Raw genomic sequence first — 14,514 nt, 5'->3', positions numbered from 1 at the left:
TCCAAGTTAGACCAGGTTGTTTCTAGAGAAAACATTGCATTGCTGCTCAGCAGTGCATGGGAGTGATGAATACTGCCACTCCAACTTGTGTTTGCCCAGAAATCCATGTCGTTAATATGTTTGTGATGTGCTCATGAAACACACCAAAAAAAATCTGCTTGTTAAAAAAAATATGTTTGCTTTAGAATAACCAGAAATATTTTCAAATACAGATGCACTCTGGCCTGGTAGATTCAGCCAGAAAGTTTTGAAAACATTGCAGTGCTTGATCTTGAAATGAGTAAAGGCCAGGAAAGAAAATGGTGAGCCCCATGGGCAACTTGCAAGGGCAGGTTTCCCTTAGCCGTGGCAGCAGCTTCCTTGCTAACCTGCTAGGACTATCTGCTCAAAGAGAGCCAGGGAACCCTCAACTGCAATGGGGCTGTTAGCTGTCACATGTTATTTTCTTAGTGAGGAAAGGTGGGGAGAAATTGGTTTCTTAGACGGGGCCCACCCTGCCACATCATGCAACAGCAACCACCATGTCCCCTGTTTCTGTCAAGGCCCAAGGGAATTGTAAGAATGGTCTTTACAGTAATTAACTCAGCTTCTTCATCCACTCCCTAGTGACAGAGGGGCATGGAGAGGTGGATATTAGGCTGCATCTTAACTGCAGTCACTGTGAGATGGACGAGTGCCATGTTGATCATGAGAGTCAAAAAGTCATTTGCTTTTGTGAGCCAGGCACAGAGTTGGCTGAGGATGGTGTGTCTTGCATAGGTAAGTAGGTGTGTGGCGTACTGCTAGCATGTGAAACGGAAAGCGCATGGCCAAATGCTGTAGTTTGAACTGTAAGACATCCTGAAAGTGTTTAATCTAGTCTTTCTTAAAACCTGACTTCTGTTGAATGTTTCCTTCTTTCCTGCTGCAGTGTTATTTTGCTAGGATATAGCAGCATGATGGCTGAGGACTGGTACACTGAGCAGCATTGCTGTTTTGCTCTACAGTATGTTTGACATACTGGGCAGATCTGCGGAAAGACAAATTTTGTGCTTGGTTGCGCTGGTGCTCACATTCTGCTCTGAAATCATGAAAGTGAAGGAATTTTCCAGCTAAAGTTAGATTCCAGGCCAGTTCTCTTAAGAACAAAAACAATGTGCAAGGTGAAGGAAAATATAATTCCTGTGGATTTGGGCATTTAAGGTGCAGGCGCAGAATCCGTAAGAAATTCTGTGTGAGATCTCTCTGAGGAAAACTAAAGACGTGCCTGTACTTGCCTGTCTTGACAAACTAAATGGTCAGAGCTCCATTACTAGGTTTGCCTCATATTCTTGTACAGCAGTTAGAGCAGTGACTCCAGGCTTTTGGGATCCTGATTTCAGATTTGTCACTGGCATGGGAAAATTGTTCTGTGTTTTTACCATTTCTATCTGTAAGATGGGTAAAAAGCATGGCCATTTTGTCAAGGTAAAATAAACCTTAATAGTGTGATCCCAAATGAGGATGCAGCTATGGAATACCTTGCACTGCACTAACTGTTATCAATTTTTTTCTGCCTGGATTAGACGCATTTAGGAGATTATATATTGCAGTCCTCCTTCTGCTTTTTCTGTGATTTGGCAGTGACAGGAGCACTTTAACCCTGACAATGTAATGTTCTTTCCACCTCCCCAACCTCCTGCCCCTGGTTTTTATGGTCTTGTTTTGATACCCAGAGAGTTCACATGTTAATTTATTGATAGCAAACCATCTGTTTTAATGGGTTGATATTAATTGAGGAATGTGAAACAATGAGGTATGAGAAGTCATAGATCCTGTGAACTGATCATGCCAGAGGTTACTTCTACACTATAGGAGCAGCAGATGAGTAAATGGAAGGAATAGCAAAAAAAAAAAATGCAAAAAAAGTGGCTCCTGGAAGATCATTTCAAATATGTAATTCCTTCTTCTCCTTCCTCTGTTACAGCTGAGCCAGTGGTTCATCTCCCTCTCTCCTTGGTCTTGTCTGTACTGACTTCAGCATTGGTGGCTGTTTTAATGTTGGCTTTTTCAGGAATCATGATAGGTGAGTGTTTCTCTGCAAAAGATATTTTCATATGAGGGCTGGATCTGAGCCATGGATAATTGGGTCCTGGGAGGCAAAAGGATTCAGGTTTTTAGCTACTGCTGTATTTAATAACACCTTCCCACACACACGCCTTAGCTTCAGATTTCAGTAGTTGTTTCTAACCACAATGACCAATTTGAGGAGGCTTCAGTTACTGACTGCATCTCGAAAGAGACATTATTGTTTCTGTTCTACTGTAAAGCTGCCAGAACACAGCTGCTTCTGATTTTGTGAGATCTGCTGCTGTTCAGTGCGTAAAAGCTTCTTTATTTGTGTGCCTACATACACATTTTGCCTCTTAATGTACAACATCTAAGCTTAAATTCTCACATAAGTTCCCCTTTTACAAACTGCTACTTAGTAGGATGTGGGTATTCTTGGCTTTTTTTTTTTTTTGAAATTCTGAAAGGTATTTTTCACCCTTTCATGTTCTTATTTTGAACAATGGCTCACCTGCATTTGGTGCAAGCAGAATGGGTTTGAATCAATGCAAAGCACCAGGGATACAAACCTCAGCTTTGCCACCTTTCTTTGTCCACACAGTGTATAGACTGGGGGAGAAGAGGGATGTACCTAGAGCAGCAAATGGCAACTATTAAATTAGATTTGCGCAGCTGTTTCAGTTTTAAGGATTTCAGGAGTTATCAGTTGCACACACATGGTCCTACATGTATGATTTCTGGCCTGACAGTACTTTTTACAATTACTAAATACTTCTCAGGAGCAGAACAGTAATCCTCTTTCCATCCAACTAGTCTATCATTTCCATCTCAGGAAAGAGCAACGATTTTAAAAATCAAAGCAAAGGCAATGAGGAGGAAAATGGAGGACAGGAAGGGTTTGTGGATAGGTCATTACATCCATCTGCCTTTGCGAGTGCATGTTTACCCCTTAAATTCTTCCCCTGAGCAATATCTCCTGGAGAAGATGCAGTAGCTATTACCGTCACAGTCTTTGGGCTCAGTCCAGCTCCCACAGAAATCAATAGTGATTTAACCTGCTCATGATTGTCATCTTGCTTTGGAAAAAGTCCTGCAATATCAATTACTATTTCAAGGAATATCCACAGGATGTTGTCTTTCAAGATGTGGATTCTAATGACGTAGCAGAAGTATCAGTGAAGTGATGCAAGGAATATAACACTACCATAAACTGATTTCAAATGCAGTCCAACTTTGTTGTTTAGAAACAGAAGAAGTTTTGAAGAGTGAGCTATTTTTTGTGTACGTGTTATTCTGAGCAAACAGCTTGGTCTGTCCATTTTGAAGAATATGATGCAATAATTCATTTCAGACTTTAGTCACTTCTGTGTGATTTAGGAAAGTTGGTTATACCCCAGCTCCCTCAAGTTTGGAACTGGACTCATGTTTGGAATGTCCAGTTAAACTAAATAGAGATAAACAAAATCCACAGAACTGTGAAATCTAAGATCTCTGCGAGTGAAATTAATTTTAGTTCTTCAAAACAGTTCACAAGCAAGCCTGTTTCTTCATAGGATGTGTAAATCAAAGGTTCCTTTGGTATCTTCAGATTCCATTTTCTGTCTGTAATTATTCGATGTACAGAAATGTGACAGTGTCCCTGTCTGGTTTCATTCCCTGAAATCTGACCATACAACAGCCAGTTCTAGTGAGATGTGCTGGCTTACACGGCTGCTGTCCTGTTCCAAAGTCAGTCTGTGTCTCTGGTTGACTGTGTTCTCCATGTTTAGTATACCGTCGGAAGCACCAGGAGCTACAAGCCATGCAGATGGAGTTACAGAGCCCAGAATATAAGCTGAGCAAGCTGCGCACCTCCACTATAATGACAGACTACAACCCCAACTACTGCTTTGCAGGAAAGACCACATCCATTAGTGACCTTAAAGAGGTGCCTCGAAAAAACATCTCCCTCATCCGGTAAATTCATCGTTGCGTTCCCCATCCTTCACACTACACACTCCCGTAGGCTGACTCTCTTACAGAGGTGCAAACACGCCTCTCTGTGCAGGCACATACAAATCCTTAAGCACTTTTAGTCACGTGCCCCTTTTCAGTAGTTGCAGTAGTTGGGCTCGTGTGGAAGGGCCTAGATTTTGGCAGTTGAACTTTTAGAGGTGTAGTGTTAATCTCCTGGGATTATGAGGAGAACTGAATAGTCATCACCGGCAGTTCAGACACGTCTTTTACAGACAGTGCAGTGAATGGCCCATTTCCAGAATGAACTGATGAAATGCTGGGAAGGCTGAGGCTTGCAGGAGGCTCCTTTGTAAAGTCTTTAATGGGATCTTTGGTATAGACAATGACATCCTTAAGTACAGTATCAGGGAAAACAATGGGTTGAAAATACTAGACAGTATTAAAAAGGCAGGAATATGAAGCCAGGAGGATAGTAGTATCTAGATAGGAACTTCTGGAAAGCTCAAAAAGGTCTCCTAAGAAAAACTTGAAAATTTGGAGTTCTTACACACTTTGCTCTACTGCAGGGTACTTGTGAATGTGACATGACCCTGATACCATGCAGTTTTATAGAAAAAACCAAGTGGAAGCAGGAGAACTTGGAAAACTAGGGAGCTTAAGGTGCTAAAAAAGTTGATGCTCGGAGCAGTCTTTGCAGTCCGAAGTTTTGCTGTCTCTTATTTCCCCTTACCTGCACATCTTTCTAGACTGCAACTGGAAGTTTCCAGTGTGCCTTGTGCTGCTGCTTCCTTTGTCACTTAGTCTTTGAAAGGATTTTTGAGCTGTGGCGAGCTGCAGATAGCAGAGGATACAGCCAGGAATTGATAAGGGAAGGGAAGGTAGACTTTTTGGAAGGAGGATGAGTTATGAACTGTAGACATCTGTTTTCTACCCTTAGTTGGTAATAAATTGGTCAGGAAGAGCCAAGAATAGTGTCTCAATCTGATATCTACAAAATTTTATTAAATGAAGTGGCCGAGTCACAGGCAACACAAGTCCTCACTGTGGTTTCACTGCCTAGACTGGTCTGGTCTTTATCCTGGCAAAACTATTAGACAGAGCTTAGGCAACAGAAGAGCAGATTGTTCTAGTCTGTTCAAATGGACGGGAGGGCAACAGCCCATGGAAAAACAGTCCACCTGTACTTCAGAGGACGTAATCAATGGAGCTCCCAGGCCAGACCTGGCTCTAACAGGAGAGTGTGTGCTGTAGGAGAGAGCTTTACTGAGAGCCTTTTACCTGGACTGAGATGCAGGAATGTCTCTCAGAGGCTCAAAATACTACTGTCCAATGTGCAGCCCATGCAGGGTTAAGAGGGACTCGGGATCCGGGATGAAGCCTCATTCTCTGCCATGGTTTCCTGGGTTGTTATGTCACGACATAACTATGTGGAATAACTATCATTGTACCAGTTGGCTTAACATTAAGAGAGTGAAGACTGAATAGACAGGTTTGCAAAATCTGTATCACAAGGACCTGGAACAGGACCTATTGTTCGATTACTTTTATTCCCTTCTCTTTCTCTTGTAATCTTATTCAAAATAGAACTGTAAATTTTGTAATATGATCAGTGCTAGAAACAATTCTCAGCATGAATTCCTAGAGCTGAGTGCTTTACAAAGCACTATCATCACCATTTATTGGCTAAGGTACTTGCCCAGAATCACACAATAAATCAAGAAAAGACATTTGGTTTAGAATTCAGGACTTTTGAGAATCATTGTTGCCTCCTAGTTTCTTGTTCAATGTTTTGTTTAATGGTGATGCAGAAACATTATGGGAACTGTAAAGTATTTAGGGTTTGTAAACACCTAGACTTAAGTCCTATCTTTATTGACTTGTTTTGGAGCACCCACCGCTAGAGCACTGACACCAAAGCCATAGAAGAGTGCTCTCCATTACATGCTGCAGTGCCAGCAGCTCGATTTCACTGGGGACTGTTCACTTCCAAGGATTGCTTTCCCTACCAATTAAATACATTGCAGGTCCAGGAAAGATCACATCAAGGTCTGGTCCCCTGCATAGCGTCAATATCCAGTTCTCCCTGTTTCACTGCCATGAAAATTGTGAGCCCATTCTGTGAGCTGTGTCCACAGTGTTATAATGTCTGTTCTCTGTAGTAAAACCTTCTTGTCTTCTCTGGTCTGTCCAGGGGTTTGGGCCACGGAGCCTTTGGTGAGGTATATGAAGGTCAGGTGACAGGGATCCCCAGCGACCCCACTCCCTTGCAGGTGGCTGTGAAAGTAAGTGACAGTGTATGAGTTATCATGATGGTTTCATGCACCTTTCACCCAAGAGTCCCAATGCATTATAAAATTGAAGATGAATGAAGCTTTGCTCTAAGTACTGAAGGATGTGGCTAGAAAGGTTGCTGCTCTGTTGCAACACTTAATCCATCACAGCAATGGTACAACTTGTAGCATATGGGCATGTGAAACTATTAAAAGAGGTCTGTAAGTAGTAAACAGGCAAAGATTTCCCACTGAGCTACAGCAGACTGCAGTTATGAGAACTAAATCCACTCTCTGTCCATCCTCCCCATTCTACACCTGGTGTGGTAATCTGTCCAGAGCCTTGTGAGTCAGAGGCCAAAAGTCTTTATAGGGCCAAAAGCAGCTGGCACATACATCAAAGACTCTGCAAGTAGGAGATGACTGGTTTTCCTGGGATCTCAGCACTCCCTTACAGGATGGATATGCATTGGATGTGAAGCTAAATCCTAAGAGACCCTGATAGGGTTCTCTGAGCCTTCTGCAACCTAACTGGCTTGTCTTCTCCTAGAGGTTACATAGCAGCACAGTCCTGCTGCTGGTTAGAGTTCACAATCTTGCTGGAAGGTAGGAGTATTGAACTGCAGGGAGCTCAGGAACTGTGATCTCATCCCTCATTCTCTATACAGCAGAATCCCATATACTGAACACTTCCCTGTGCACTCTGGGCTATTTCCTTTGCTGGGAGGAGGATGACAGTGGTGTTGATGGGCTGTGTGTTCTGATATTTACCTTTCAAAAGCTTCACAGTCTATTTTAGCAATGGTCTAGCTGTTGTCTTAGAGTGAGGTTGCTTTTATAGAAACAAGGATTGCTGCAGACAATGTTAGTGCCAGGTGTTCTACATCTGTAAGCTTAAGTATCTTCTCCTTGTCAACCTGTTCTTTCTTTTACAGACATTGCCAGAAGTGTGTTCAGAGCAAGATGAGCTCGACTTTCTCATGGAAGCTCTCATTATTAGGTGTGTATGAATAACATGAACTTGTGTATGCTTGCAAAGCCCAGCACTGTGAAGAAAAAAAGTTCCTTAGAGGTGATGCCCATGCAGCACATCTATACAGTAATTTTAGGAGAAAGAGGATAGGTATCATCATCCTTTTCTACTCTTCTTACAAACGAATAGGCACCAAATGATTAAAGGCTAAATTTTGAAAAGGGTCCACACTCGTTTTCAATATCCAAAATGAAAAAATTAAGGCCCTGTTTTCAGAATTGATAATAGGATCTTTTGATTTCTCTTAGAGATGAAAGCATGAGGTAAAAACCAACCTGAGGAATTTAGATTTGACTAGTCAAAACTTAACAGCTTGACTTCACATTGACTTTATACTGCTGTCATGTCAAGTGTCAGTGTCTGAGTCCTGGAATCCATAGGAATGGTTTCCCATCACATTTGAGGTCTGGAGAAATAAGGAAGTATTACAGACTAGACCTCGAGGAACATTCCCTACACAAGCAGATCCCTATGTCAGTATATTACTTGGAACAACACTGCCCTAGCCCAGCTTCTGCCCCTTGGATGGGGAAAGTTAAGAGCAGACTGTTATCAGACGTGTTTTGCTTCCTATGCCCCTCAAGTCTTGCTGTAGCCCAGAAAGAGTGCAGGGAAGAGGAAAAGCAGCCAAAAGCCACTGCTTCCCCACCTCTGTCCCTGCACTGTGCAGACAGATACAGAGTGCAGGGGTAGTGCTTTAGCTTTATCCAGTTAGCCTACCTTTGAGATTTGTTACTTTCTAGGAAAAAAAAAAACAAAACAAACAACAAAACAAAAAACCAAACATTCCCTGCGGCAAAACATTTTGAATTTGTCCTGCTATTGTGCTTTTTGGATCAGAGTTGCTCCATAACTGAGCCTCCCTGTCTCCACAGCAAGTTCAACCACCAGAACATCGTGCGCTGTATTGGGGTGAGCCTGCAGGCGCTGCCCCGTTTCATCCTGCTGGAGCTCATGGCTGGAGGGGACCTGAAATCATTCCTGAGAGAGACACGGCCCAGACCGGTAAGAAAAGAGAAAACTGTATTTTATCTAGAAAGTTGCTGCCATGAGGCAAATACTTAACTGCAAAAGAGCTGATCCATGCAGATACTATTTCCCAGAATTTTCGATGGCCAGAAAATTTCTGTTGCTACAAGACCACTGTGGAGGCAAGACCCAGGTGTATAGGGAACAGATGCTGCTGGGGTTATGCAGAGGTGCCTCATTCTCAAACTTTGCTAGATAGCATTGCAGATACTACCTAAAGAAAGACCAAAATCAAAATTTAAAAAAAACAGAAGTTAAACTCAACTCTTACCTCCCTCACACCAGTTGGGGGCAGACTGGGAGAAGTGTTGAGCTAGTAATGGTAAATCCATTATTTAAACTGCTGATCAGGTGCATTTCTGTGGATATCTGTCAGTTTAAATTTGACATAGGCAAGGAGAGAATCTGGCCTGGAGCTGTTGACTTAATATCAAATATCTTTAGTCCAGAGTTTTTAAGATTTTCCCTATTGAAGTCAGCATCAATAGGAAAAGACAGTCAGCTAGAAATGTGTGAGAAAAAAATTACAACTTCTAGAGAGGAATCAGTATTTCAGAAGAATAAAGTTTACTCTGAGTCCCTGGACCAGAAAGGCACACAGATGTTGCTGAAGTTTAGGACCAGAGCCCAGCTTCATACTTTGTCTCTGTATTTCTTCAACATAGGACAAAGTGATGGATTTTATCAGTACAAGAGAGACACAGGTTGACTCTAACAGATATAAATAAGATTCTTCCTTAAGGCATCTGGAAACAGATCAACTTTGTACTTTTTCCATGCAGTGTGGTTTTCAGACACATGAAATGGTCTGTGAGACTCAAAACTCTTGAATAGGTTGCAATTTAGTGGCTCCTACCTGGATAAGAAGGCTAAACACTCAGAAAGGAATGTCTGGAATCTGAGCAAGCGGTCTTTGTAAACACAAGTTGGTTTTCTGAAGAACCTAGAGATGCTCATACAAATGGGCTGAACTTGGTAGTGGGTAAATGGGTAAATTCATGTTCTGCAATGTGGGCTCTGGTCTCACCCCATGCAGAGCAAAATGACATGGGCAAGATATACTACCTGGTAGATGCTCCTTTCAAAACTGCCAGACCAGGCTGTGCTAGATGTGTGAAGGAGCAAGGAAAACACAATGGGTTTTAGCTCATTAAATTAGAGAAGCCAGCTCAGTAATGATGAAGATCTTGTGAGGAAACACCAAGAACACTGGTCTTGCACAGCAGGAATTCTGACCTACTTGGAGTAAAATGAGACAACTGCTTTTGTAGATGAAAAGCGCTTAATCTTTACAGGATACAGTCATGGGAACCTTCTGATGTTTCTGTTTACCCCACCCCAGTCATGAGTTCTTCCTTGCCAGGACTTCTGTTCCTGTTAGCAGTAGCTCTGTGGAACCTCTGTAAAGCCAATGTCAGAAGAGGCAGATGGTTCACTCCATTTCTTCCTTAGTATTTCTCTTTCTGCCTTCTCAGCAGCTCCTTCCGTTCTTCTCCTTTCCTTGTGTTTCCTGACCTGTTTGAGGTTATCTGAGACTGACCATAATAACTACTACACACAGGGGCTGTTCCCAGCACCTTGAAGATTCTCCCTTATTCCTGCATTTAACTTACTCCCAGGAGTGAAGCAGACCTGAGATTGATGCCTCTGTTTTCTGCTCAGTCACATTTCTGTGGCACTTTGGGAATCTGAGTTTCAAATGCAGGTGGGCAGTTGCAAGCTGGAACTGATTCAGAAAAAGTTTCCATTCCCTCTTTAAGAACTGGATGAATGTGGATAGCCTGACTCCATGCAGACACAGGTCCACATGATTTTGCTCCACATCTAACACCTTCCCCTTGCCTTGCCCTGCTTCTGCAACCATCCCATGTGGCGGCTGCCTGGCAAGAATGACAGAGTAATTCATTGTCTGGCTGCTGGGGCAGCTTCTGAGGGGCCAGTGGCACCTGTGAGTGCTGAGAAATCAACCCCTGGTTGCACATTTGACTGCCGGCTCAGAAACTGTGAGGAGAGGAGACTGACTGATGAGAAGTGAGATGTGTGCAGGGCGTTGTGCTCTGTGAAATATGGGATCCAACTGTGGAAGTGGATTTACCCTCTGCATGTACTTGAGGTGTGACTGAGTCTCCATACACAAGGCCTGTGGCTCAGTGCTGCTGGATGTATCTTTGCACTGCTCTTAATGAACCCTGAGCTGCTTTCTTCCTCCTGTTGCTCATTCAAAGAAGACAGGCAGGAGGCAGGCACAGCAGACTGGACGTGCAGCTTTTCAGGCCCATTGAAGAAAAGGAAAGACAAGGAAGAGTGCAGAGTAAACAGGCTTTGATGAGCTTTGCTTCCAAAAGGAATTAATTGAACACACAAGACCTGGCTGACTGACTCAGTAGCAGAGGTCCACTGCCTACTCTGCTGTAAGCACCATGTGAATTACTGCCTTTCCCCTTATTTTTTTCCAGTTTTGTATTTTCTAGCTGATTTATTTTACTACCTTGTCTTTCCCACCTATTTCAGCTTTCAGCCTAATAATAAAAAAGAGATTTACATGTTCATTCTCTACTTTCATCTCCCAGTTGCTCTCTCCACTCCTCTGCCAGTAACTTCAAATTTGTTTGCCAGTTATGGAAAAAATAGAGATGTGAAAGGCATTAACTTGGCATTAATTCCAAGGCTTCAGGAAAAAGAAAGCACCATGCTACAGAGATCACCAGTTGCCTTGTTTGGTTTGCCACTGGTCAGCAACAACCTGTGTGACTTGGAGCAAGACACATGCAGCATTCTGCCATGCACTCAGCCACTGAAAAGCAGGAAAGCAAGCAGAGGGAATGGTGAAGGAGAAGGTGAACCAAGGGAAGTGGGACTTAAGACATGGCGAGGGACATGAAATGGGAAGCTAGAGCAACTGCAGGAGAAATCAGAACATGGGATCCAATTTAATGAGAGATCAAGATGCTGCCAGCACTACTGCATGTTGTTTGTCTGTGTTCTTCATGTAAATAATGAAATGTGTTCAGCCAACACATAATGATTTTTCTGGACTCTAAGTAAGAATTATCGTACGTTCATCCAACATCACTGATACAATACCAGTGCCTCTTGTGGAGTATGTCGACTTACACCAGCTAGGTCCACTCCATAAGCTTCATCCTCACGGGTCCAGGGTTTGCAACCCTGAAGGCTTTCTCTGTTCCATTTCTAATCAAGTTTCACATCTATTACAGGAATGCCCCTTCCCCCTCACCTGCAGTAAGGCAGTCTGGTAGATTCAGAGACACCTGGAATCGGAGCCTTTGCTCATTATGAGCATTGTAGAATTGTCCATTCTGGGAAGTTCAGCGCTGATCTTTCTCACACACAGCACAGCAATCAAAGAAGAGCTCTGGGAGACAAATCATATATGGATAAATGATTCCCCTCCTTTGTGCTGTGCAGCCTGTTGCACAGAGCAGTGATTATACTGAACAATACACAGAATTTCATTCACCTTTGGCAAGATTCAGCCTCACCTGGGGAGGTGTCACACTAGTGCTTCCAGCATGCCCACTGCCCTGAGCAGTGGTGCATTGCAGCTGGCATCTTCCATTCATCTGAGGAGCAAAAGCTGTAAAGCGAATCCTTTGGTGCGTCTCAAGGCTGCCCCCCTTGCAAAATGAATCCCAAACCTCCATTTTTCAAACAAATTACATGGCTAAATTGTCCTTGGCTGGGCAGTCACATCTGTTTTAGAATTGTATTTAGCCAAATAAAAGGTGGAAGGAATTCATCCAAGGAGGGGAAGGAAGGGAGTTTAAAAAAAAGGGGAAAAAAGAAAAAAGCTATGTCGTTCAAATCAACTTCAGCCCACTGACTGTTTTGCAGTACAGCTGAGGTCTGGAATCGATTGCAGAGTAAAGAATTGGGCTTTTTGCTCAGTTTTCACTTCAGGCTTCTGACCCTTGCTCAGAAGAGGAGGGAATGAGTAGATTGAGATATTAAATTCCCTTTGGTTATACCCTGAAAGGAAAGAAGAAGGCATGTGCATCCTTTCTTACTGTAGCCATCTTGTGTAGCTGGTGAGTCACTTGAACTCACAGAGGTAAAAGGAATTATTCCCCCTTCCCCACAAAATGGGGGAAGAGGTGCTTTATGTTTTCAGGAAATAGATGCTCTATAAAAAGGAAGGTTTAAGGGGAGATGCAGTCCATTGTTCTAAAGAATCAGTTAAGTATATATATGTAATGAAGTATACTTTGTAGGTAATAAAATATAGGCAGGTGGTATGAGGTCACAAACAATTTTGTTTATGCACTCAAAAAAACAGGCTTTGTTCACACAGATATGCAGCATTTTTCAATTATTTCATTAATCAAGTATTGAGGCCAGTTATTTTCTAATCTCTTCCAAAGACGTTAAGACTTTTTTGAGTTTTACCAGCCAGTGACCACTGTCTAACTACTGGCTACTGGCTACTGCAGAGCCTGAACTGATTTCCAGTCCCAGTTAGCAGTGGTTTAGATCAGGTGGGACAGCCAGCACAGCATCACATCAGCCTGGAGTTATGTTTCTTTGCAACAGAAGCAGTCCTGTCATCTGTCACACTGGAGAAGCTGTGCTGGTTTTTGCATTGGCGGGAGAGTCCCATGGGCAGGGGTGACTTTGGGAACTGGGCAGAATGGTTGGTGTCATAAGAGAAAGCTAAAGAGTGGGATAATCTTGTTTGGCCCAATACCTAAGGCCAATAAACACTTAGCTGGCAAATGGCTGCTGTGGAATAAGCGGTCCCTGACACCCAGTTGTTTGTCATCACTCTGCTGGCAGCAGCGATTTCCTCCTCCCCCACAGGACTGGCCTCAGGGATCACTGATTCACACCTCAGTGCAGCAGCTGATGGTTTGGATTCAGAGGCTGACAAATGTGAGCCAGTGCGAATGCTGCCCTTTTTGCTAAAGCATCTGGCTCCTGCTGGCAAGGGCTGTGGACTTCATCAGAGGGGCAGGAAGGAGTTGGCAGCCTTAGTCTTCCGTAGCTGTTGGCTACACAAACCTGTGTCAGTGCTCCAAGGGGCAAGATAAAACCTACACAGATGTGGAGGAGGGAAAGAGCAAATGTGACTCATACCATTATACAAAATGTCATTTTCGTTGTTCAAGGTGACTTTAGAGAGGAGCTAGCAATAATACAGAGAAACTTGGTGAGGAATGGTTCAGGCTACAGATCCCAAAAATCGTGCTGAAAATTCAGAAGCATCTCCCATGAGAACTGGGGTAAATTCTTACAGGGGCATCCCAATAGAGCTGGAAAGTCAGATCCAGCTGTTCTGACTCTGTCTCTGGGGTCTGTATGACATTGCATCTGCACATTCTTTCCATAGTTCATGGATATGAACTCTCTCTTGTGCATTTTTGTAATCCCTTTGTGTATTAACATTGAAGGTTGTCACTATTTGAAGAATTCCCAGTGTTGTATCAGTGGCAAATCACACCATGTTCTTGCTTTTAACCCACGTTTGTCCCTTGTCTTTTGGTAGAATCAGCCCTCCTCCCTTTCCATGCTGGACTTGCTCCACGTGGCCCGTGACATTGCTTGTGGGTGTCAATACCTGGAGGAGAACCACTTCATTCACAGGTAGGTGAACACAACATGGGCAGGACTTGCATACAGGCCAACACAGAATCTTAATGCCCTGCTCCATATGTTTATGTCCTGCTGCACTCTAGTGGCTGGATACCTTTAAACAATGTGGACAAAATCAGAATAATAGGAGCAGTTAACAGAAAAGCTGCTATAAATCAGGTTGGAAAAGGCCTGTATATTTAACAAAAATCCTGAGCCCTGTCTCAGTGCCTGCACTTGTGCAATCCATTTGGTTACTCTGCAAAGGGACACAATCTTGTGACAGAAGTCTTTAAAGCTCTCCCTATCATGAATTTTGCTTAGTGCCCCTCTGCTCATTCTGGAACCTTTCTCTTCCCCTCTCAGAGAACAGCAATACAAGTACAGCCAGAAGTTCAACACCTTGTGACTGTTGTTATCTGCTCCTGAAGAACAGGGTGTTTGGCAAGCATCTAAAATTGTTGGGTAGAGATGAGTAGAGACGTGGTAATTCACGGTTCTGAAAGAGTCACCCATAAGGTGTGCCACTGTGCTGTTCAGATCTCAAGGTTTACTTCAGCCCAGCAGAGGTGGAGCTTGGAGCTTTACCTGCATACACAGGCCCATAGC

The 14,514-nt window shown here is 43.2% G+C and overlaps 1 protein-coding gene across 1 annotated transcript in view; it reads left to right on the top strand.

Annotated features, from left to right (window-relative positions):
* The window catches only part of ALK (ALK receptor tyrosine kinase), a 225,744-nt gene that overhangs the window by 201,574 nt on the left and 9,656 nt on the right, over positions 1-14,514 (top strand). The window contains exons 18-24 of the mRNA XM_018085039.3: positions 607-759; positions 1,946-2,044; positions 3,798-3,984; positions 6,176-6,266; positions 7,190-7,254; positions 8,163-8,292; positions 13,820-13,917. Coding sequence (XP_017940528.2) covers positions 607-759; positions 1,946-2,044; positions 3,798-3,984; positions 6,176-6,266; positions 7,190-7,254; positions 8,163-8,292; positions 13,820-13,917 — 823 coding nt within the window. The remainder of the gene's footprint in view (positions 1-606; positions 760-1,945; positions 2,045-3,797; positions 3,985-6,175; positions 6,267-7,189; positions 7,255-8,162; positions 8,293-13,819; positions 13,918-14,514) is intronic.

Source organism: Manacus vitellinus, unplaced genomic scaffold, assembly GCF_001715985.3.
Source record: "Manacus vitellinus isolate BGI_N305 unplaced genomic scaffold, ASM171598v3 scaffold_8_pilon, whole genome shotgun sequence".
NCBI lineage: Eukaryota > Metazoa > Chordata > Aves > Passeriformes > Pipridae > Manacus > Manacus vitellinus.
This window is presented reverse-complemented; position numbering and strand designations above follow the sequence as displayed.